This window comes from Dermacentor albipictus, chromosome 2, assembly GCF_038994185.2.
Source record: "Dermacentor albipictus isolate Rhodes 1998 colony chromosome 2, USDA_Dalb.pri_finalv2, whole genome shotgun sequence".
Lineage (NCBI taxonomy): Eukaryota > Metazoa > Arthropoda > Arachnida > Ixodida > Ixodidae > Dermacentor > Dermacentor albipictus.
In genome coordinates, this window is record NC_091822.1 from 156286553 (window position 1) to 156312644 (window position 26092).

Consider the following 26092-nt stretch of genomic DNA (forward strand, 5'->3'; position numbering starts at 1 on the left):
ACTGAGATGCTGTATTGCTTCAAGCAATACGTTCGCTTCGAAGCCACTGCTGGCTCAATTACTCTGTGAAAAGAAAGAAGAGGGCGGAGGAGGAGTGCATCCGCCCTGCACTTGTCGTCTGCACAATGCAACTTCGTATGCACCGCGGAGCAGACGGCACGCGACTACGCGCGACAGCATGGGCGGCGCGGCCCGCGGCACGACCATAAAACCCCACCGCAAGACGGCGCCGCAATCGCCAGGCGCCTTCGGAATACGTTCTCGGCCTTCGCTTTGCCTTCGGCCCTTCGGGCTGTCAAAGGGACACCGCCGAGGCACGCAGTAGCACAGTAGAAACTTTGAAAGCGCAGGCGTGCCAGCCCAGTATCACTTTCTTTCAAAGAGGCAATATCTTCGACTGGGAGCTAGATCTCACTGTTTTGTTGGGACCAAGATAGCACTGTCTGCAAAGGGCCTGTCTTGCGGGCGCGGCGGTAATCAAAGGAAGTTTTGCGCTTTATGACGCCTCTTCCCCTTCGCAATCTCTCACTCTCTCTCTCTCTCTTCGGGAAGAAAAAAGAGAGATGCACGTTGCGCCTATCTGTGCCACGCGGCTTGATGCCTGGGGCTAACCTAACCAAGCTGGAGTCGAGGAAAGATGGAATGGGAGTTAGTCAAACGAATACTCTTTAGGTCAGGAAGCCTAGCGCAATACGGGGATATTGTTACTATAGGAACATGGAAACAAGAATGGAGATATTACGCAGAAGCTGTGGGAAAGACATCACTCTCCCGTGGAGTCACATCACACGGCGACCGGAAGGTCCGGTATTACCGCACTGTGTTGTGTTGCGATTGCAAAGTTTTAGTAGAAGACCCAGAACGGTCTTCTGTAGTTGTACAAGTTTGCAAAACAGACCTCGCCACCGAAGTCCTGAAGATGCCAACGCTTCGGCCACCTAGCTCGGCCCTGCTAGTGAGGAGGAAGGGGACAATGTCGTCTCCCGTGCCTTATAAACATAGTGTGGAATAAACAAAAAAAAACTATATGCGGATCCAGCGCAGATGTCGGAATGTATGTGAAACGAAGCTCTTGTAAAGTGGTTTATCAAATGCTGTACAACTAACGGTGATGCGTACAAACCGTGTTTACTTTCACCCTATGTAGCGTCCAATCGTGAGCCAGATTTATGTTTATCTACCACGAAGGTTACAACTTTAATGTCATGCAGTATCTATGTTTATGCAATACACTGTTCAGAAGCTTTGAACGAAAGGTGAACATCAAATCAGGCAAATGCACAGTGTGAGACGTACACAGAGCGATGTCACGAGGACGAATGCGATGTATGTGATGAGATAGATAGATAGATAGATAGATAGATAGATAGATAGATAGATAGATAGATAGATAGATAGATAGATAGATAGATAGATAGATAGATAGATAGATAGATAGATAGATAGATAGATAGATAGATAGATAGATAGATAGATAGATAGATAGATAGATAGATAGATAGATAGATAGATAGATAGATAGATAGATAGATAGATAGATAGATAGATAGATAGATAGATAGATAGATAGATAGATAGATAGATAGATAGATAGATAGGGGGTACGGCCTCGCGGCCGCAACGTCGGTAAAGTCGCGATGTTTTTTCCTATACGTGCTTCTATTTCGACAACTGTATGTTCTTGCACATCTCAGCGATGGTGGCATTCGAGCAGCGTCGGTTTCAGTAAGGAAGCGAATGGATTATGAGACGGATCGTTATAGAATATACGTCCCCTTGGCTAATTGAAATCGGTCTTAATTTTTTTACCGTCCGTTTAAAAAAGGATAAAAATGGTGAGAAACCTTCGCAGGTGTGCGCCAATCCGAGCAATTCGTACGTAAAGGACAGACCTAGGGGGTCTGTTTTTCCACTGCCCGAATCTACCCAATAGTGTGCTAAAGCTTCGCTATGACAGGTGTACAGTTTTATTCGCTGCGCCGGAGCCCTCTGAAATGCTTCACTACTTCCGAGGTCTGGCTCACTGATAGAAAGCTTGATCTTATTAAACCAGGCACTGAGGATACTACGCTGAGCGTGTGTTCATTGACGTTTAATTTTCCTTTTTCTTTTGCAGTTTCTTTTCTTTATCTTGCGCATGCGTGGCAGCAATGAATCGGATTTCTTCGAACTAAAACTTAACAAGTCCAGCACTCGTCTTACGTCCTTCTTCTACTTGTACTTCGATTTGCTGGAACCATTATACGTTGACTATATACAGGGTGTCCCGACTATCATGCACCAAGATTTAAATATATGCAAATGCCACGTAGCTGGACAGAACCAATGTATTTATTTTTATTTTTTTAGATTATCTTTCTGCATTCCACCTAACAAAATAAGTAATCTTAATTAGTCAACTTCTAAAATATTATATTTAGATGAAATGTGTCAATGAGAAAAGTGTTGAGCAAGATGAAAAACTCCCGACAGGCCTACAGCTTTCGGTTGGTCAATGCGTGCTACTTAAGAATATTTTTCCGAGCTTAAAAGAAGCCCGCAAATGCACGCAAAATTGCCGCGCGACTGGCCGTTTGAGGCACTTTGCGTGTATTCGAGAGCTTCAGGTGTGTATGTGTGTGTGTGTGGGGGGGGGGGGGGGGGGGGGCGTATTCTGCCAGTGTCCACCAATTGGGCACATGCCCATTTCGTCTGCTGAAATTCTGATTGACTGGGCTGCGGTACGCGCCAGAGGAGACCCCCAGCCAATCAGTGCTTCAGCAGCATACGGAATGGACACGTTTACACTCCGTTCCATAGATAGCAGTCAACGCTGTGAAAGCTGCGCGAAAAGTTCGGTCAAGAAAGGTATAACTCCGCGCGTTCCGTCTATGCTTCGCTGCGCGCCAGCAGCGTTGGCTCGTGCAAGAATGCACGTGAGCTTCCTCGCGACGGGTCGCAAAGAAGAAACCAGAGAAGAAGAACAACAATAAAAATGATCTAAAACAACGCATTAGCAGCCGTGTACTACAAGGTGTGTTTCTTATTAAGGATTAAAACTTTTTTCATTCGATTACTGAGCCTATATAAAAAGCAGTTGCGCGCAAATGCGGCAAGAAAACATCGAACTATATCCAAATTCGAGCGAAGCCACTGCAATAAGTCTCCCTAGCCTCCACAACGATGACTGCTGTGTATGGAACGGAGTATAAGCGGACAAATACAGTATAACCCCCTCCCCCTCCCCCCATCGGTACGTTGGCGCGGGCTGGTTGAGAGAAATAAATTAATAAAATAGCCATAATTACTTTCAGTCCGATTAGATAAACAAAATTTATGGTTCAGAAGCACGATCAAACCAGTGGATTTACTTAGGCATGAGTTTACGCAGAAAAAAAGGCTGCCGGTGTGCGAAACATTTGCAGACGACAAAATGCTCCATGCTGTGCTCCTCGTATAAGACGCACGCTATTAAAGGAAAGAAAGAATCCATGAGCCCCTTTTTATAACAATTAGTGTGAGCAAACTTATTCTTAGACAAATATTTATGTGAATTGATTTAAGAACATTCCCATCAATAAACGCATCAAACTTGAAAGTTCATTTACCAATTCGAAACTGCGGCCCTGTTGAGTTTTTTTGAATATGAAACGCGCCAAGTTTAGAGAGCTCAGTTACGTCGTCTGTTTGCGTGGTGACTTTGGTGACTTACTAAGCGCTTCCGAAGGAAAAGCGCCGTACACTTGGAGCCCATTGCTAACGGGAAAGTGCAACCCACTCTCTATTAACTCTCCTCTACCGTTATGTCAGTTTGATCATGTTTCGAAACGGCAAACTGTCTGAGCAATCCCTGCTGGGCTGGAGTTTGTTGGACCACGACGACACTTTCGCCGACAACTACGTTTTTGACGAGTGTTCGAGCCCATCATTGGAGCACTTATCCGGGGACGTGGAATCGGCTGTCGTACATCCGTCTCCGTCCGCACACGTACGTTTCTCGGAGAAGACGAAAAGAGGACCGCGAGCTTTCGCCGCGTCGGCCCTGACGTCGGTAGCGAGGCTGAAGCACTCGACCTACGAACCGGTGACGCCGCAACAAAAACCCTGGACCGTCGTTCACGACTCGCAAGTTCCAGATTCCGCACCAGTCAACGCGCGACAGACGGCAGGTGGCCAGAACAGGGACCTCGAAATTAACGCCTGGGTGTCTCCTTACGTGCGGGACAGCTCTCAAGTTGCCCGCAGAAGGCGGAAGGCACCCGATACGTGTCGTAATCAGTGCGTAATTGACGAAAGCAGTAGCGAAGATTCCGCAGAAGACGGCCGTCAGAGCAAGAACGCAACCGACGGAGCGACGATAGTCGACGAAGCGACGAGCGAAAGCGAGCCAAGCGGCTCGGCCGACACGCCACTTCTGCGGTCGCCTCGGTCGCTGAGCTCAACACCGCGGCCGGCTGGTTTTCGGAGCGTCGTCGGACGGTCTCCCGTCCTCGAAGTCCGCGAGGCGAGGTTCAACGAGGTCGTCGAAGGCTCGGGCGGCAAGAAGCGAGGCGCCGTCAAAAGCGGCCTCGAAGCGCTCCTTCTGCTCGCCAGGCAGAAGGAAAGCTCCAGGTCGGCGCGCCGGAAGTTGCGCAAGGAGGACGCCGAGATCCCCGCAACGACGCTTTCGGCCAGAGTACTTTCGATGGAGAACGTCTACGGCATCGCCTACTGCGCGTGCGTAGTTTACGGAGCGCGTGACACCGGCGAACGGCTCTGTCTGCAAGTTCCGTGGGAACGCGCCGTACGAGAAGAGCTCGATCCCGGCGTCGTCGTACGCATTCGTCCTCCGTGGACGGAGCACGCGCTGAGCGCGTGTCCAGGGACCGTCATCACCGGTGCGCAGAATCTCGAAGTTGTGGAGAAACCTTCGCGGGACACTGCAGGCTGTAACGAAACGACTCACGCGCTTGCACGTCGTTTAACTCATTCATAAATTTAGTGTCGTCCTCTTATATTGCCCGACACGTTCAAAAATGAATTTCGAAGAGGGTCTCTCGAATGCCTAAGAAGCAAAAGCTCGTGAACTGACGCGCCAGGGATTCCGCAAGTTGTGCTTCGTTTGAAACGTCTTTTCGAGCGGGTCCCAATTAGGATCTCGACCGCCAGCTTTATAGCAGCAGGGGACACACATTAAAAGGTCCAGCCTATCGCGCAATACGTTCCATTTGCAGTCTGCGCGTGCAAAGTTCATAGAGCATGTAGCGTCATAGGTGTGTTGAGTACAATAAAAAAATGAACAATGTAGAAATGAGTTGAAGTGTTCCGAAGTCATGGATAGACTTTTTCCCAAACAACGTAGGCATAAAAACTATGGTCGTGTAGGGTCGGGGCTTGCACATCATTTATCGTATCGTGTTCAAGGTTCTGCCACATGTGCGTACACCCTTTCCTTCTTTTTTCTTTCTTTTTTTTCTGTAACAACTACACAATTTGTAATTTTTTTTTTACCCGCAGGGTTCCTTATCTCCGTAGTGCCAGTCATAGCAGTGGCTCGGTGTCTATATATTGCGTTTGCTGATCTGCTGAACACGAAGGAAGCGGGTGCGACCCCTCCGGCCACATAACAGCGAAAACTTGTGCATTTTGTGCAAACTCGTCTGCATTTCGATCTCGGAGTGCCCTTATCGATTACTGATTCGCAAAGCTTAGTTGCGTTGTCTGAAAAAAAAAAAAGGAATCGGGAACTATATCGTTGTCAATCGACTGTATATAGTGCGAACGAATGTGTGTTGTTTATTAGCGCAAGGGCCACTTATGGCCAAAGAGTGCCATGCCAGTGTTAATGACTTCGCAGTTGAGTGACGGGTTCTGTAAAGTTGATGTGACGTGGCTGTAAAGGGGCCTTAAATATAGTCGCTGTAAAGTGCGTAAGACCTACGTCTAAGATTATGGCGATGACTAATGACGTGTACTATGAGCATTAAAATGCATTGTTAAAGAATGATACGATATAGAAAATATGTCAGGTGAAAAAATTGGCTAGACCACTACTGCCTCACCAGGGCCCTTGAAACACAAGGGCTTGGAGGCATGTGCTATACAATACTACTATCGCAGTGGCATCCTCCGAAGAGAGGAAGCGCTACGAATGTATGGGACTAATAACATCTAAGACAACATATTTCAGGAAACCTAGGACTGTATAAGTAAAAAAAAAAAAGGTTCTGCACCGAGTAACGTGACAGTATGAAGAGGGATGTGTTGCTGGCATGCTAGGTGAAAATGTCTTTCTCAGATTCGGCCTCCCGACACTCCAGGAGGACATGGAACGGTCAGCCTCTCCTCGCATCTATCACAGGTTGGAGGTTGATTTCCAGTGAGTAGAAAACTATGGGTGCCAAATGTGTGTCCTATTCTGAGACGACAGAATAGGACATCTGTTCGGCGTGATTTTGTTGCGGGGGGCCAGAAGACTAATTGTGGCTTTATTACGTGCAGCTTATTATTTGTTTCCGCGTACCCACAAGTGTTGCCAGTGGTTTCGCAGTTTCCTTCGTAAGAAAGGCCTCAGATCTGTGGCAGAGACTGCAGCGATAGGGTTGATAGCTTGCGATGCAGTTGACTTGGCCATGTCATCTGCCATAACATTACTCTCGACGCCTCTATGACCAGGCACCCAGCACGTAATGACATGCTGGTCAGATGTATACGATTTACACAGGACGGAATAGAGTTCATTAAGTACTGGATTATTGTGCTTGCAGAGTAACATCAAGGCCTTCACGACGCTCAGGGAGTCTGTATATATAACTGCTTTGTGGAGTTTTGAGTTCCTTATATGCTTCACAGCCGATAATAGAGCATGGGGCTCAGCCGTGAAGATACTGCAGTGGAAAATCCGGCTATGTGCGTTAACATTGCACGCCCCCTCGTAGAGAGTTCACGCCAATGCGGTAAGACGCTTTCTTTTTTTGATAAATGTCCACACGAGAGCTTCTGCATTGTTCTCCTCATCCAAATGCAGCCCCCGGCTGCGGTCGGGAATCGAACCCTCGACATCAGCCGTGGGAACGGCTTTATAGACACACAATCATTACGCCGGGTGCACGGGTAAAGAAAGAGCACGCGCATGGATTTGTTGGACGTACCTTGATTGATTCCCTGACGTTACAGAATTGCGTTTGGCTAAATAAATTCTAGATTTCAATCACAAATAAAAAATTCGCGTCGTGTACATATTTGTGCAGAATTGAGCCATTTCGCTGATACGCCACGGGCAGATGCTTCGAAACACGGAGGAAGGAGGGAATCGGGAGAGAGAATTGCACAACAGGCTTGAAGCCAGGCGTATCGGCGCAACACGTGATCGTCACGTCAGAGCGCGCGGTAGGTTTTAGAATTCCCGCTCTGGCAGGCGGAGCACGAGGCAGAGCTACGGCAGCCCCAGAGTGATCAGGGGCACGAGAGGCGACTCCCATTAATTTGACCCCGGTAAATTCGACTTTTCGTTTAATTCGAACGCACTGAGAAGTCCCGGCGAGATGCCATGCATTGGCCTGCTAAAGAAGAAAATCGGTTAGTTCGAACGCGAAAGCATGCCGCTTCGCTTAATGCGACCTCCACAAGCGCCATCTGCGGCGCGTAGGGGTTACTAAAAGTTCAGAAACAAGAAATTCGGCAGACGGCGCGAGTGCTTTCCTAAGCGACGACGATGGCCGCAGCGACCTGCCCTGCAATGACAGTGACATCTTGCGCTCTGCCCTCGGTGGTATCTCTTGCGGAGATTTTGTCAGCATCGACTGTGTTGAGGTCTGTGGGCCACTAGCCAACGACGACATGTATAATTATTGTAGTACTGTACTGATGCAGTCTGTCGACGACTACAGGCTACTTCAGTCAATAAAGACATGCTTAGTCATACGTTTTGCCGCTGTTGCTTAATTCGGCTTTTCGTATAATTTGCCCATAATACGCGGTCCCGTAGTGGTCGATTAACGGGAGTCAATTATATTCAGGGTATTGCCAAATTCCACTATATTGTCAAATTTGGCAACGACAGCGTTTTGAGCAAATCAGAGGGGCCGTGCGTAGAGCCCTCTGGGCCAATCAGTGCTGACAAAATGGCAAATTTGACAATATGGGGGATTTCATCAATGTTCAGAATAACACTCTGGGGCAGCTGAACTAATGCGTATCGAAAAAAAAGACTACTGGACGTTCCCGGCCAATGCGCTGGGTCTTAGAGGTCATATGTTGGGCCGACACTGACAAAGAAAAATCAAAGTTAATGGCTTCACAAAGAGTACGCTTGCCAAAGCTGTATGCGTGACATAATGCTCTCAGACTCTCTCCTAGTATATATTTCCTTCTATTTGGCGCTTGCAGAGGCGTCTGTCTCTGCAGCTAAATAATTCTGCGCTCGCAAGTAGTTGCAACTAACTTTTCTCTTGCGAGAGGTAAACAATTTTGTATAGCTATAGCCTCATTAACAACTATGAATGCTTTATTCAATTAAACCAGATTTCCATGGTTCCAAATGGGATGATTGTTATGAAATTGAATATATTTTGATGGGATGTGATGCACAGCTTTCCTTCAGTTTGTCCTTGTCCTGGAACATAATTGTGCTGAATCCACCATGGTAGAAAAGCTCAATTTTTCTTGAAAAGGTGAAGCCCTCCGTGCTTATATGAAATCAACCTATTTGGGTTCTTTTACTAGTATATAAATAGTGCCGATTCATTAACAAATTTATTAGTTCGTCATTTCATGGCTACAATGTCAATACAACGTTTATACGGCATATTTAAAAGCATCTCTTGGTAATATGCGAAGCGTTACCATTCGCATAGCTCTTTTTTGCTATGTAACCTTCAAAAATCCATCACAGCGGCGCTTTTTATTTATATACAGAACAATAAGCAGCACGAAAGGTAGCAGCTGGAAGTGACGTTTTCAAATCAGCTCTACAGCAAAAATTGTAACAGTAAAATTATTAACTTAGGATTTGCTAATTATTCAATAAATAATTACCTTGAACTTACTAAGTGTTGTGACGTAAATGTGCTAATGATACCATTATGTGAACAATGCGCTAGCGCGATCCTAATTTTATTTACATTTTACTTTATTGTTCTCTCTCGTTTGGTTGAGCTGGCCTATCTTTACTATGAATGAACAAATTTGAAATGAACTCAAATGAATTAATTCAACTCTATTGTTGTTGGTTGAAGCATTCTGCGATGTATTTTTGTTGCCTGAGCTTGAATTGTGATTCAACCAGCAAGCGATGAAGAACGCCGACGTGTTTAGACACAGCCTTAGCATTGGATCGTCACATTCATTAATTGAACGAACAAACAAGAAAGAGAGAGAGGGAGAATGCCTTTTCTTAACTCCACTAAAAATGTAGCAGCTAGCAGCGCTAGCCATGAATAAAGTTGAACACACGCTCTTCCAAAGACAGACTCATACGTTGCAAAGCTAGATGATAAATGCTAACATTGCATTACGAACGACTCAATTGGACTGAAGTTGTGCGAACACACCAGGAGAGGTTGCGCACAAAACGATGGGAGGGGCACCTGAACTAGAACGCATTGAAAAGCTGCCGCGAACCAAGCACACTGGGCCGAGTCCGCTGAGCAGGGTCACGTGTCGGGCTGACTTACTGAAAGATAAAAGGCATAGAGGTTGGCTTCACAGAGAGTTGGCTTGCAAAGGCTGGCTGCTTGACGTAATAAGCTAACCTCCTACTTTATTTCCTTCCTAGCACTTGCGGTGACTTCTAAATTGTGCTTCCACTTTGTGCGTCTTGAAATTTTCACCAGTAGTTAATACAAATACTAGGGTAGAAAGAAAACAAGCGCTATTCCTCTTTCAATAGGGAGCACTCCCTGTTTCTTTTCTGCCAAGGATTTTGCCATGGCAGCACTACGCTATCCTCTAATACTTATGTCTAACCAGTCCTACATGGTCAAAATAAACTAATCCGACTTGCAGTCAGATGAGTTGTGCCCGCCAGAGTGCCAATGTTTTGGTACGTTTGCGACTGCTACGCAAGTCTCAGTGACTGCTAGAATGCAATGCCTCGAAACATAAATTTGGGAAAGCATTCCTTTTGCATGCTTTCCGTTCTACATGTAAAAGGAGACTGTACAGTACTGTCAGCTAAATTTTGTTTATTGAATGATAGCCAGCAATCGATTCCCGCTGATACACCACTGAATATCTATTTTAAGGGTGTTCTTCACCAGAATGCAGGAATGCTTCAACGGCAGCACTGCATTGGCTTAAGCTGCATAGACTGCATTGCCTTCGTGCTTTATGCTTGTCTCAAGTGTATTATTTGTCTTGTCATAAAAGATCCTCCACATTTAGAATTTCTGCAGAAACAATTAGCCTAATCATCCTTGCGCTTCGAGTTTGCTAATTCAGCCTCACTCAACAATATGTTAGGTTCCTGGCACAACTGCTCCAGAATGGTGTTGGTCCCGAGTTCGATACCCTGATTAGGAAAATTTCTTTTTCAAAGTGCAATGCTTTGTTTCTGAAAAACCCATTAGGCATTCGTTTATGGCTTTGTGCTTTCAGGTGGCCATAATTTTCTGTTTCGCTGCATCCTTTCTTTTTTTTTAAACTTGGCCTAATATACTTGGGACGCCTTGTATATGCCTAAAACAGCCAATTCAAATAACGATCCTTGGTTTGAACCTTCAATCAGGACAACGTGTCCTGTTCTTAGAAGGCTTGCATTACAATAAGTATGTCCATTTGGTTTCACACACAGTCATTGGCTACGCACAGCAGGATAGCTGGCTGAAGGTAACTAGTGTGGTTGTTACGGTGTTGTGCCATTTGGTGAATAATTATGCATAATATTTACAAATATCAATTTATTACCATTTCTGTACATACAAGGCATATATTCTATGCAGAAACCAAGAAATTAAGAAAACATGACTAAGTTCATCATGAAACACACCACACATCTAAATGAATTGAATATTTAGAGATAAAGAAGTGATTGTAATTATACCTCAGTGACAGTGCCAACTTGTCATGCCTTAAATTTATACGTAAAAGTAGAGCGCAATGGCCATCTCTAACTGGAGGGAACGCAATCCATAAAAATTGGAGCTCGGCAGCAAGTCCCATGTTAACAACATCAACAGGGACAGCATGTGAAACCAGTATATACACAGTTACATCGATGTTCGCTTTCACAACGTGATGAGTTTTACGCAACTGTATAAGCACCATATACAATATGGACTTATCGCCGTATAATCTTTTTTCGGGCTACAAGAGACAGCACGTCTATCTGAACGTAGCCAGCAAGGGAAAAATGCCACTAAAGGGAGCACAGACACAGACACACAAATTGCGTTTTCTCTCTCAAAAAATGAAATACATTCCACATACAAGCACTGAATAAAAGTGAAACGCCACCGATTTCTGAGAACACATGAGCCATACCACAGTTCCTGTAAAATCTGTACCCTTCACATTCACCCAACTGTTGTGCTGCAGTCAGCATTTGGCTTCTCGAAATCAACATAAGGCCTTTCAGTATGAAAATACACCAACAAAAAATTGACAAAATCTCCAGAATTATGTAACGTGCCAGCTTTTCTATTGCATCACGGAGTAATTGGCACAGCAACTACACTTCCCTGCACAATGACAGAGATTTTCGATATTTGGACAAGTGCAGAAGTAAGATTACTAACGCAAGGCATAAAAACTACTTCTGCTGGCGTGGCGCCCTTGAGTTGCGTAAAATTAGGAACCATGCGATGGCACTTCTTGATTAGTAACCTTTCTGATGCATATTGGCGGCACGCATCAAACTTGTTGCAAATCTTGAAAAACCACCGAGACCGCAGCCGATTTTGGGTGAGAGCAATCTCGCCCATTGAATCTCTTTCTGCGGCATTCAAGATCATTGGCACAAGTATTTATCCCAGATGGCCAGTTCCGATGGCAACGTGATACAGCTCGGGTGCGAAACAGACTATGTCAGGCAATCAGGGCACATAGTGAAAGCTGAAAGCTTTTGCATGTCGGCACCCAAGTAATCAAGTCTGTGGGACCTCAGGGAGGTGTTCAATAGTTTTCTCTAGAAGGATATCTTTTTTTTTTCCGGCACACTGCAAGATATATACCAAAGCAAACTTCATTTATGCAGAGCAATTTGGACAGATCATGCCTCGAGTGTTGCCCAGCGCTGGCGAAGAGTGCCGCTTTTGTAGAACAGTACATATGCTTACATGTGCAACATGGCATATGTATAGCATAAGCAGCCTATGCAGAAAAAAAGAAGAAAAAGAAAACACAACATCACATTTTAATTGGTTACAGCTTGTAACACTGCAGTAAGCCATAATATACCGCAGTGTGGTTCTTTTTCTTTTTTTTTGTTCTTGGACAGTCTGTACATATTATTCACGTTAACACATGTGTACAAAAATTAGCACACATTTCACAAATATGTACTCGTTACAGCTCAGGCAGTTTAAAGTACTTGTAGAGCCGCTGTGTCACAATGAAATGTACGCGTTCAGACCTATTGTCGCAGCAATCTCATGTCCTTCTGTATAACATATGTCACTTCATCCCTTAAAAAAAAAAAAAAAGCTAACTATGAAGTGAAGGATTAAAATTTCATTCCCAAGCCATTTCTGACTAGATATAAGAAAAGGAAGCTTGTACTCTGTAAAATTTTCTAAGAAGTAACATCATGGTTCAGCTGTTTGTTCGAAATGCCCAATAGACTGATCTCTTATGACACAGCACACTTGCTACCTTTCACTGCCTCCCCATTATGCTTAGGTATGAAGAAACTCTGAGCCAGGTGTTGAGGCCTCATTGTGGATCTCTGCCATAGCTTTCGTTGCCGTTAATGGCAAGCATACTCGTACAATGGCGTGTTTCAGGAGGTTCTTATTGCTCCAGCATATGAATTCAGAAAAATGAAATGACAATGGGGAAACTGTCACTCACGTTAAAAGGGGGAGAGTGTAATGTGAGGATGCATGGTTTCCTCCTAGCTAGCTGAAAATGTTTACACAATTTACCCACAGTGTGCGATACTTTGTGAAAAACAGATGCTGGAAGGAAACAGCACCTTTGAAGAGAGCTGTGTGATAAGCAAGGAGCTAAATTCCTTCACTCCTGATCAACCATTATAGAAAGCAGCTAAGTTTTGAGAGGTTTGGTAGCCTCATAGTGAGCTACCAAACAAAGGTTCCATGATGAGGAGCGTGGTCTGCCATGAACTATGGTATGGTAGATGGCCTTGCACCCAAAAGCTGGCACCTGCTGCAATGGCAACATGGTAAAACTAGCACAAAGGCCAGTCTGTTTGCTGCGTTATTGAGGGGTAAACAGTAGCAAGGGTAACGAACAATCTTAGCACTCTTTAGTGGCAAGTGCACACAGGAAGCTGCAGGACAAGCGTAATTGACAACATAATTTCACTTCAGATGCATCTGTATGTCAGCGTATATAATAAATTGTACATATCACAGCACATCAAAAAAGGAAATCACACAGCAAGGGTACCATCCCAGTCTCCAGCACATAAGCAATGGCTGACAATGCGTCAGAGGTACTGCCACTGGCGAGTTGGCCCCATTCTGCTACACAACGAAAAAAGCAATCTAGAAAGTTAAAAAACTAAATATCTTCGTTGCAAGAACCAAGGCTAACTCCACAGCAAGAAGTGACAATAATATGCCTGTGTCATCAGTTAACAGAAGTATTATAAAAGCAGCATGAATTTACCCGGTCCTAGCTACGAAAGAGTAGAAACTATGATCTCCTATTCTTTTGATTTTGGCGGTGTTTAATGGGAGTTCAATGTTAAGTTTAGGGGCAGACTGGAATGTTTATGACAACCAGTTAGCATTAACTGCTGTGGAAAGAAAATACTAACCACAGGTATTTTCCTTGCAAATGGAGACTCGTCATTTCTACTGCGCTAATTAAACTGATAAGTAGTTGTGTAACTGGTTTCTAACACACAAATTAAAGCTGTGTGCATCCAAACAAGAAAATTAATCTTGTCTGGCGTGACAAACACCAAAGTGCCACTTATTTTGATGCTGTCACACCTGCAAGCCCAAAGAACAAGAATGATGCTGGAATATGGGATCAATTGTGCGTGCGAAGCCATCACAATCACAATTACTTATGCAGCGTCTTATAAAGAAGATAACAAACATGAAATCAGTGGATGCAAGAGTCAGCAGTGTTAAAAGGTTAGCCCAAGAGAATGCCCCAGCAATAAATGAACACACATTTAAGATTCAGTTAAAAGCACTCAAATGGGATTTTGTCACAGCAAATTGAATATAAAAGCCAATAGCAGTGAAATATAAGCAAAATAAAGCAAGCAAATGAGGCTACACATGTCCTATGTTTTCCCTCATGAGCTGCCGGGAGAGATTACGTAAGTCACATGGAGTCAGCAGCCCCTTTTAACTGGGCTTTCATATTTGATCTAGTTTTACAATGCAACCCAGAAGGGTGGTAGCCCCTATAAGCTGGACGTACCTATTTGAAGTCACTTTAAAATGCAACAGAGAAGAAAAAAAATGCACACTCTTTGGCCGACAAATCGAAGCACTTAAACAGCCCGAAGCACTCATTGTGGCCTGTGGTGTTGCACGTCTCAACCTAATAACATGACATCAGGTTTTCAATGAGTTCTATAGCTGTTCCAAAAAACTTTCTGGGAATATACGCTTCCTGAGACAAGATGTATGTTACAGAAGTTGGAAAGAGAAGCTAACTGCATTTTTTGAACATGCCATAGGTTTCCTTCAATGCTGTACCTCTTTTGTCGGCTTAAGACAGTGCGCCCATCACTTATAATTCACAGCTTTCATAAGCGATTGCACGGCCATCGTTACCAGCAGCCTATAGGCTGAAGGAACAATGGCAACAAAATATCACGCACCTCACACTGCAGCAAGGCTCGTCTGTCGTCTCCCCACAAATATGTGAAAACCGCACTTTGGCATACTCAAATGCACTACTGCGCTTTCAGAGCTGCTTCAGCAATTCAAATCTTGATCTTCAGACTGGACTTGCAGCAGTAGGCGTAGAGCGCACACCATCAAGACCGCAAGCTGCCGCAAAACTTTTAGCCGAGAACAGCTTGAATACATCCTGTTGCAGAAAAGTGGTGAAATTGCCAAACGGACATAGCTCCATGTCGACACCAGCACGGATGCTCTTGCAAAAGTGTGTGTGACGGGTCATATCCTTGCCATTGTAAAGGACCCTTATGAATCGCTCTTTCTTGGCATTGCTGTATGCCTCCAAGACAATGCGGGAAGCATAGGGGGGAATGGTGCCATCGTCAAACCCAAGTGTCGACGCCACGGGGATCAGGTTAATGTCGTGACCAGAGAAGAACAAGAACTTGGTCTTGGATGTGCCATCCATAAAGTCACGCAGTCCCCTGTGAATTCGGGCCAGCAGGTAGTGTGCCTTGAGAATGCTGCTCCGGCGAAAAGACAAGTCCTGAGACAGCTGTCGGCCCTCCCAGTCCACGTAGGAGATGACGTTGCCAACGTGCTCCATTGTGGCGCAGTGATGGTCGGCACAGGGCAGCGGCTTGCGCTGGCACACGAAGCCCATCAATCCATCCATGATTGGCCTTGGCGCGACAAACTCCGAGTTGTTCCCTTGCGGGCTGAGCACCTTGCCGAGCGTATTCAGCAGCTGCACAACGGCCAGGTGGTTCTTGAGCATGACCTTTGTCTTGCGCGTGAAGAGCCTCTCGTACGTCTTGAGCTGCGGACAGGCGCAGTGCGGTCCCATGCAGAAGTTGATGTCTCGTGAGGGCACCAGGTGGAGCCTGTCGAATGAGAACTTTGGCAGGAAGCCGTAAAGGAACGCCAGGGCACTCTGGTACGTGCGGGAGAAGACGGTGCTGTACAGCTTGACGGAGCGTGCATCCCAGTCATCTGGCAAGAGCCTCCATGGTCCGGTATGGTAGGCATCGTGGAGGCTGGCCCCCATGTTTACGTGCTGCACTACACCCTCCCACACTAGCTGGCCTTCCATGCAGTTGCTCTGGTTCGGGTGGGTTGCGATGGTGGCAAAGATGTTCTTCAGCGGGAGTAAGGGGTGCTTCATTATGAGAGAGACGAAAGAATGCAAGGGGCTGCTCCTGGAGCTGGAAGGTGAGCTCGTGCTTGGAGGCTGGCGACAGCCAAGAAGGTGCTGGTTGCGGACTCGCCGCAAGGGCATGCGCTCTCCGTGCCGCACCATTATGGCTACAGCTTCCAAAGTAAAATTGTTGCTTGGAACTTTACCTGCAAAAAAAAAACTTACAGATAACCACACAAAATTCACAGGAATTGCATGGCTGAAAGTATGTTAGCTTTTGCCGAGAACCATAATGGAAAGGCTTCACTGTTGCTTAGAAGTTTCACCAGTTCATTTAGCTATAGCATATGCTATACTAGCTATATGCTAGCTATAACATGTAGCTAGCTAGCATATAGCTTACCGACAATGCTGCTGCTAAGAGTTGATGTAAATTGCTACAACTTTCTATTTTTCCCACGTTAATCTAGCACACTTCTGGGCTAGGCTGACATCACCAATAAAATCGTTCTCGGTACATGCAGATGCTAAATGTGTGCCGAGATTCACTACGACTTATGCATGCGCGCTCTCCCGCGATATACATTTTTGAATGGTTTGCATGTGACTCACCTTCTTGCCAAAGTGATATACTATTGTACGGGTTGCAATACTTCATCGCTTTCGCCTTGGTAAGGCTGTGGGACAGCTGCATGTTGTGTTGTCCAGCATTATACAATACGGCAGTGGTGTCCGGATGCTTGGCCTTGGCGTCATCAGTGCGTCCAATCAAGCATACTGGAAACGTTGCAATGGTAAATGAACATCACTCAACGAAAGCGAAAACCGTCACAGCGCGCGTTGTGCAAAGTTCTCATATAGGTTCGAACAATTCGAGATAATATGTTTTGCTTGAGGTGAAACTCACTGGTTATCGCCATGCCAACGATCCAGATAACGATAAACGATGCGAAGAGAAGCCGTTGCCTCGCCAGAAACTTCGTCACCCATAAAACTAGCGACACCATTCTCTTAGCTAGCGTCAAATCAGCTCGTCGCGAAAAACTGTCGTACGTTGACACATGCCTCCACTACGTGACGGTAAGAAGAGCGTAAACAAACATTGTAAAATGGAAGGAAGGGAGAAGAAGAAGGTGTGAAACACCGGAAAGAAACCACATCGACAGAAAGACAGACAGCACCGCGGGCGCCGCAGGTGCGTTCAAATGTTTGTACAGACGAGAAAATTCATGCGAGGACGTCACGTAGGCGTCAGTTGACGCCAGTGCGCCAGCTGCGCCAGGTCCTATTCAGTTTGCTGCAGAAGCGAGAAATAAAAAGACAATATGACGTCTATAAACTCTCAGCGACGCTTGGGGCGCTATGTTCGCTTATAGCGTCTGCGATGCCGATGGAGCTGACTTGAAACCAAGTTGCAATGACGCTTATTCAGCATATCTTGTCGTTTCACGAAAACTGCAACACTATACATCCAAGAACTACCAAAAAACGTAACCATACAATTTAAGTGGAATGTGTTTAGTAAGATGGTGCATTAGCTCGGCTTTTTTGTCTTTTCTTAGTAGTTGCCAGAACTTTGGAGCTTACAAAGGTCGTTTGTGCTAGGGCTGCCATCTACTGCTTAGTTTGGTTGGAACGCCTGTGTCCTTTCCGTTATGGTGGTATGTGCGTCGTCCGACTACAAGCACCACGACTACCCTCAGCTGCTGGTCTACTCCGCGAGGCTTTCCGTGCGCATCGGTCGTAGTGGTACCACGGTAAATTCAGCCCTATCAACCTAGCATACAGAACGAGCGCTACCGACGAACCCCACTAAAGGCTGATTACTGCACGGGCTTCCCGCTTCGTTAGGCTAAAGCTTGCGGCGCGCATAACTGCAACCACTGCAACCTCGTTTGTCTTCCAGCATTGCCGCCGCTGAAAGATGTAGCAGACGAGCTTTAGCGTCGCTTCAATCATATCGAGCTTCGGTGGGACCCTAGCAAGTGACAAGTAATGAAATTAGCCGATCGGATATCCGCAGACTTTTAGTGGAAACACGCTGCCAACATGGGCACTGTCTGCATTGACGTCGATTTGGACATGAAGCCGATGTCCCTCGACTTGGTGTTTCCCGAGGGTATTGAAAGAGGTGGCAGAATAAACTTCAATTTTTCGAGGGCTCGGTTTGATTCAGAAGATCGCAGCGATGCCTGCGGTGACGGCGTCACACAGTGGCGTCCTTTCGCAGAGACTTTCTTTGACGCGGCCTATGCGCGCGAGAAAGTTCGCGTGTTTTCGGGAGGCAAGCCGAGCTCTTTCTGTTACGTCGACGGGCGACACGAGCCAAATGAAGTCTTCGATGACGCAGAGGTAGTGGAGATACAAACTCAAGGTTGCGAAATCGAAGTGGAGTCGGAGCTCCCCTCTCCTGCCGCGTCGCCTATACCAGACCCGTGTTCACCCGAAAGTGCGAGTTCGCCTGAACCAGAGACAGTTGTCGGCAACCACCCGACTGCTGACACTGTGGACGCAGGAGGGTGCGCGAGTAGCACTGTGGACGAAGTTGACCTGACAGGTGACTCAAACGATGCTTTTGAGAAGACGGCAGATGCCGCTACTGAAGATCACACCTACATGGTCGGCCAAACTGGTGCCGTCACCAGTGCTGTTGGTAGTAATGACGATACCTCGACTCACATAGTCATTTCGAATTCAACCGGACCTTCACCTGCGAACACAACTGTCATTGCAAAAGATTTGAACATTGCCGAGAATGTAACCTCAAAGCCTGATACAGTTGGAAACAGCAGTGCAAATGCTGCTGTCACTGCCAAGAAAAACACTGTCACTAAAGCGATGGCCCTGTACTCTTGCTTGTATTGCCGGCACATAACACCATGCAAAGAGACTGCAATAGCACACTGCAAGCTTCATACCTCGAGAAAGGATCCTTTGCCACAGCAGACACTAATAGGTGCAGCGTCAGTTAAGGCAGGAAAGGTTGTAGGGCCTACCTCACCAGACAAGGCCAAGCCCCAGAGAAACAATACTAAACCACGTATCGGAAATGTGTTTTCTCTCACTAATGATAAGTTGTCTGTCATTGCAACTGCAGCTAGTGCGTCAAACCTGACTGGAGATGAAACAGCTCTGGGGGCGAAAGGTTCTATTGAGACAACAGTCTTGCCCACGGTTCTCAACATGCTTGCCTCTGTGTCACCAAATGTTAAGCGCGTTGTCCTTAAAACTGGCCCCGTGCCACTCTCAGCAGCTGGTTCTCTTACTCCCAAAAATATCACAGCTGTTGTGAAGAGAGCTATTGAGAGTAACATAACAGAACTGAAGTCTGTCTCTTCTTCATTTACACCAAAGCCACTCACGACAACACCAGGGAAGGGTTTGAAGCCAATTGTGCTGCCAAAATCGCTCGTAGAATCGAAAAGCCCGATCACCAAGCCTCCTCCTAATACAAAAATAGTGTTTAAGTGCTTCAAGTGTTCTCACGTTACTTTTGATAAGCTTGTCGCCCTTAAGCATCTCCAAGAGCACACAACGGCAGCACAAGAGAAACAAACGGATAAAGAAAGCCATTTGAGTGATGAATCTGAAGGTACATCTGCTCCGGGCACACCTCCGGTGGCGGCTGGACCGGAAGCTCTAAAGAAGCGTTCCCTGCCTCTGACAGGATCACAGCTGAAGCCTCTTGTTCAGCAGGTCGGTCGTCCCTCAAAAGCCGCAACGGAGTCGATCAAATACTTTGCATGTACCAAATGCAGAAAGGTTTACAAGAACAAGGCAAGCTTGAACAAGCACATGGTGAAGCACACTGGAGAGCAGAAGTTCCACTGTGAGATTTGTGACAGGCGCTTTCAGTTCAAGTCTGTGCTTCAGGTGCACATGAAAGTGCACAACCGTGTCACCCCATACAAGTGCACAAAGTGCAAGCGAAGCTTCACCACAGAAGCTGCATTGAAGAATCATGAGGAGAAATCACACAGTGACCCAGTTATCTGCCACCTTTGCAACCTGCCATTTGTACGACAGCACAATTTGGTAGTGCACATGATGCAGAGGCATGGACAGACTGCTCAGCACCGTTGCACCAGCTGCCGGAAGCCCTTCTTTACCGAGGAAGACCTTGCTGCTCACAAGAATTTATGCAAGGGAGACATCTACCGGCATTGTGGCCTCTGCAGCTTCAAGGGTGCCATCTACAAGGAGCTCTGCGAGCACGTAGTGCAGTGCCACCCAGAAGTGCCGCAGTTCAAGTGCGAGACGTGTGGCTTGGTTTCCATTCACAAGGCCAGGCACAGAGGCCACGTTCGAACGCACCAGCCCGGTTATAAGCCGACGAAAGTGAAGCACACCTACAAGTGTCCACAGTGCGGCAAGGAGATGCGGAGCCAGTCGGGTCTGCAGTCCCACCTGAGCTCCCACAACAACATACGGCCATTTGCATGCCTGACGTGCGGGTCCTGTTTCTCGTCCAAGGGTAGCCTCAGGGCTCATCGCCTCAACGTCCATGCTTCAACCACTTACAGCTGTGAGCAGTGCCCGCTTACCTGCAAGTCTCTGTTTGCACTTCGCAAGCATAAGACCCTGATTCACGGGCAAACCATAAACTTTCAGTGTGATCACTGTAACAAACGCTTCACCTGTGAGCGCAAGAAGCAGCTGCACACTGCTGTGGTGCACATGGGTGACACGGCATGCCTCGAAGAAGGCCAGAACCCGTTCCCCACGCTCAAGGTATACCGCTGTACGGAAGCAGATTGCACCTTTGCCACCTTCAGCCTGTACCGAAGCAAGGCCCATGCCATAACCCATACGGGAGTCATGCCTTTCCAGTGTACACAGTGTGACAAGGCATTTGTCGTCCAGGACGAGCTCAAGAGACATATAACTCTGCAGCACAACAAGGGCAAGCAAAAGCCTTGTCCTCACTGTGGTCGGGTCTTTGTGTCTGACTCCCGCTACGAGTGGCACCTGCGTCTGCATGAGAATAACCAGGGCTTCAAGTGTACTAAGTGCAGCTACCTATACGAGTCGAAGGCTTACCTGGAGCACCACCAGCAGAAGCATGCTGAGGAGAACCAGTCTATCTGCCAAGTGTGCAACAAGACTTTCAAGGTGAGCTGCATGACGAGTCGAGTGGGTGCCGTGTAGGCAAAGCAATGTTATGGCAAGGTTGCACAATAGTACAAGGATCTCTTGCATTAGTTTTGTTACAAGATTCACGACAGTGAGCGCATAGGTATGCCTTGTTTTTATTTAGCGCACCATATAACTGCTCCAACAATTATGTGCAGAAAAAAAAAAAAAGACGAGGCAGGAGAACTAGCTAGTTAAATTGAATTTATTTGCATGCACACGCATACATGCAAAAGAAAGATTGCACATGATTTTGATGTTATTTATAGTGACCACGCTTTGTATTGATTTCAAGCAGAGTGAACTGTAGCATGCCATTTTGGCGCATTTTCGCCCATACCCAACGATCTGCAACATTTGATATAGTTAATAGATTGCCAATACATACAGCACGAAGTATTGTGTTTGTGATGATGTCACCATAACATGTGAAGTGGCATCATGTTGAGGCTTTGGTCTTTAAGGCTGGTTGGCAGTCTAGTCTTATAAAGTTTAATCTAAATCTGGGAAAGAAAACTTCACTCAATGTTGACAATCGAAGTTTTTTTCTCTCTCTGTTAATCTAAATATGTTTATGCAATACCTGGTTTTAGTACACTGTAGAAACTATCTGCTTATGCATGGAAATTTAGTTATGAGAATGCTCCAGCATTATTTACTACTTTACGTCAGAGGTTCCTTTACATATAGTAGTGCCATGTTCTGCATGAAGTGATCCAACTAGGTGCTTTCCGTGGCTTATGATTGCGTCAAATGTTGTCAGTAGTACCATTTCTTATGTTGCAGTCCATTTTTGTATTATGTTTAGCTTTGTTGCTAATGTAAAAACTTGTTGACTTGAAGATTTTAGTTTTCTGTTACTTCCCAAGGTAATGTTATGGTAACCTTCTTTTTCAGGTGAAAAAATTCGAGATTCTAGCTTAAGCTAGTGTCACAAAAACAGGGCAGGAGCAGAGATGACACCACAGCACATAGGTGTTTCCGCTGCCTTGGTCCTTGTTTTCATGTGTGCTCTGCTCTTTGCTCATCAAAGATGCATTCTGTACTAGCACCAGAAACTGCAACAACAGCTTTGCCTGAATGTTCTAATGCAGTGTGGCAGAGCTGTCGTCACAAAAGTGGACCCAGAAATTGGAATTTGCACTGCTTTTTAAACCGTTTTCGTTCCCTACTCTTGCAGACTGTGCGAGCCATGGGCATCCACGTGACCCACATGCACCCTGAGGTGGCAAAGAGCCCGTCTCTCCAGGTGCTGCGTTCGCTGCGTTATCCGCACGGTTGCGACCAGTGCCCCGTGCGGTTCAAGACTACCACTGAATTGCGGGCGCACAAGCTGTGCCGACACTCGGGCGGTGCAGGCAAGCGGGTCGTCAATGCCGAAAGGAACTTCGAGTGCCACTTCTGTGGCAAGGCCTTCAAGCACAACTGCGCACTGCAGACGCATCTTCGCACCCACACGGGTGAGCGGCCGTTTGAGTGCCCACACTGCAGCAAGGCCTTCACCATCCACCAGACGCTCAAGGACCACATTGTCAGCGTGCACACTAAGGACTTCAAGCTGCACTGTCTGCTCTGTGGTAAGGGCGTCGTCAACAACACGAAGCTCAAGCAGCACCTTCAGCACGCACACAAAGCCGTGCCTAAGCCTACCTTGCCCCTCTCCGCTCGCACCAAGGCGGGAGTAGACAAACCAAAGGCACCTCGTGCACCGGCGAAGAGGGCAGAGCAACCGCAGCTACAGCAACATCTGCAGCCGCACCAGCTTCACTTGGCACCCATCGTATTCGTAGAAGAACAGAATCCAGAGATAGGCGAAGTGTATGTGGAGCAGGAGGTGGTGACTGCCACGGAAACAGCCATGGTTGTCGAGGACCCCATTAAGCTGCTCACATCTTTCTTCTGAGCAACATGTGTTTGTGAAGAGAGTACGTGATGTGTGTTTGCCAGGGGCCCCATCAAACTCGGAACATCTTTCTTCTGAACAGCTTCTGTGCTTGCAGACATACATCATAGGAGCTTGTTATGGACTCCATCAAACTCATCATGCCATTGAAACAATGTGTGTTTTGTGAAAAAGCACTGTTAAGGAAAGTGCCTGTTGTTTAACAGAAACTGACAGACTTCTGAATGGTTTGCAAGAAGTGGTCTGTAAAGCTGTGTACAATCTGTTTGTATAGAGTTCGTACTATATTTTGTGCCTTGCTTGAGTGCAAGGGAAGTTGTACATATGTTTGCATGGTCACTGGATACATTAGAGTATAGCATGCCTCTTTGTTTCGTTGCAGTCTGAGAGGTAAAGTGCACTTTTTATGGCAACATATTATACCAGCATTTATTAACCACAAATACCTTAAAGTGCTATTGATTTTGTTTGTTTCTTGATTTTGTAGGGGAGTTCTGAATTATACCAACCTAACAAATTACAATTGCTCCATCAATGTTTCTCTCTGGCAAGGTAACTGAGTTACAAGGCAGTGGGGTTACTGTCTGATGTCAAATTTTATGCATGATACACTGTAAAATATGAGCTTGTAGAGCTTATTTGTGTCTTCAGGTACAACTGTTCTTGGATGCGCGAATATGAGCATGGCTTAATGCCTACGCCAACGAAACATTTCAGAAAGGCTGACTTTTATTGAGTTGCAATGGTTTGCAATCTTTAGAAGACATCCAGAAATTTGTGTGACCTGCTGACCATGCCAAATTGAATTTCGAAACTTCAAGCATTGTGCTTGTCCCCAAACTGCGACCTGTACTTTTTTTTTGTACGGAATAACACAATAGGAGTGTTCGTAAGAAGTGCTGGTCTAACTGGGACGTCAAGCTAAAAACAAGATCTAAGAACTTATGCTGTAACCTTCAGTTTCTCTATCACAAATTTCCAGCGCAACATTGTTGACATCTAATTTCTTTCATTAGTGAGAAAACTGTTTAGCCTTCAAGCTCATTGCCTCACTCTCGTTTATCCCATAATTTTTCAAATGTTTGTGAAGTTGGACGTCACTTGAAAGCCATGCGTACCTCTCTAATCTGCCAAGTTGCTAAGCCAGAACCCGTTGCAGCAAGAAAATGGTATTGCCAGCCGTCCACCTATAGACCGTTATGCAACTGAAGTTTGAACTGCTGGGAAGACGACACGTTCACCTAACTTATGCCATATGGCCAACCTAGCGCAATCTGTCTGCACTTTTCCTTTAGCTTAATTTTATGCAGAGCGTCCTTTAGGGAATGCAATACACAAAAGGTATACCTTTCGAGTGATCCAAGGGGTGAGCAGATGAGCTTTGCTAAATTTGGGTGAGTGAAAGCATGTGCTTTTATGTACTACTTGAATAGTTGAAGTACTGTCGGCTACTGCTGTCTTACCACAACAGCATTCAATGGCTCATTCAACACTTTTCTCTGGCCTGCTGTCTGACTATGGTGTGAGCACAGTTACTGTTCCCACTAGAGGCATAGCTTTCTAGTTTCCATCCAAAAAATTTAGGTTTTCTGATGCATTCATATCACAAGCTAGCATTATCACATCTGCTCAGATGTTCACCAGACTCCCTGTACTTTCTGGCGACGTTGACTGCCAGACACAAATGGCATGATAAAGTGTGTTGAATATCTCCACTTTAAATGTTCTAGCAGATGCAGTTCACGGAAGTGCGTAATCTACCTTCATGCAGCTGCTTTTCAGCAATTTTTCTAAAAACTACTTTTCTGTGACGTATTCTTTGAAAAAATATATAGAAAATCCGGTGTTAAACATTCATTACAGATTGACTTTCTTCCCTTTAATTGCAACAAATTTGGCTTATTAAATGTAATTTACAACGTCACTCACTTGGATTGCATCAGTGGCACCTGGCAGAGGGTCAGGAATAACAGAAGCTCCCTTGTGTGAATCAAAGTACACGCTTGCATGTGCGTAGTGCATGCACTATGCGAAATAGACATATATAGAATGTTTCTAAGTGGAATGGTGTATATGTGTTTTGCTCACGACTGATATGAGCTTCCATGATAAAAACACAGCCACAACTCTCATTTCAATCTGTACCCTGTCGCCATAAAGTGTTTGTCGAACTGAGCCACGCTATCAATGAATAGAATAATCCAGTGTGTGAGCTGCAGCCATATGCTGGCTGTAGCAGACATTATTTGCGAGTAGCACAGGAATGAAGAATGTGCATCGGGACTAAATTTTTAGCTTGAGCATATGTGCGGCACCTAAAATATGGGAGGTCGAGGAGCCACATGCCTTTATTTATCTTTATTATGGATAGCGAGTTCACATATTCACCGTCCCAAGTACGATGTCTTTTGCTGTATAGTTCGTGCTTGTTCTTTTTTGACTTTGTGGCAAAGAGCCAGCTGCCAGACCCATGGCAGCCATTTGGTGCGAGAAGGTTATTGTACTCATTATCAGTTCAAATATGCAAACAGCACATTTTATGTTCATCCAGATCATCTCATTTTCACAAACACAGTTGCTTCGTTATAAAACACCGGGTGTATGAGAATATTGAAATTAAAGTTTCTAAAGCCAGCTGCTGTGCCTCTGTTGCTTCAAATGGGTTCACAGAATCAGCGGCATTACCTTTTGAGAAGTGTGTGTGTTACTTGCAGGTCCTCTACATCCTTGAGTATTTGCCACAGGTAGGTAATCGCCTCGTAAATGAGCTGGTTTACCGCTTGCTCGGATATTGCGAGTTATCGTCTTTGATAAAGAGGGGAAATAAGTGCTTTGAAATAGAGAAAGGCTTTACTTACAGGAAAGGCAGAGAGGTTCGCATGAGCTGGTACGTTCTAGCCTGCTACTCTGCGCTGGGGAAGGGGGGTGAAAGTATCCCCTTCAGGCGCTAAGCGCAGAATTGTGCATGTC

General features: G+C 45.8%; 2 protein-coding genes across 2 annotated transcripts; one reads left to right on the forward strand and one right to left on the reverse strand.

Annotated features, from left to right (window-relative positions):
- Positions 1–10841: 10841 nt before the first annotated feature.
- LOC135915515 (2-phosphoxylose phosphatase 1) lies at positions 10842–17398 on the reverse strand. Its single transcript, XM_065448630.1, has 3 exons — positions 16994–17398; positions 16699–16863; positions 10842–16292 (listed from the first exon to the last, which is right to left on the reverse strand). Exons 1-3 carry the CDS (start codon positions 17091–17093, stop codon positions 15046–15048), a joined length of 1512 nt encoding a protein of 503 aa, XP_065304702.1. The 5' UTR covers positions 17094–17398; the 3' UTR covers positions 10842–15045.
- Positions 17399–17662: 264 nt separating this feature from the next.
- On the forward strand, positions 17663–25756 carry LOC135915514 (zinc finger protein 26-like). Its single transcript, XM_065448628.1, has 2 exons — positions 17663–21198; positions 22400–25756. Exons 1-2 carry the CDS (start codon positions 18136–18138, stop codon positions 23120–23122), a joined length of 3786 nt encoding a protein of 1261 aa, XP_065304700.1. The 5' UTR covers positions 17663–18135; the 3' UTR covers positions 23123–25756.
- The last annotated feature ends 336 nt before the right edge of the window (positions 25757–26092 follow it).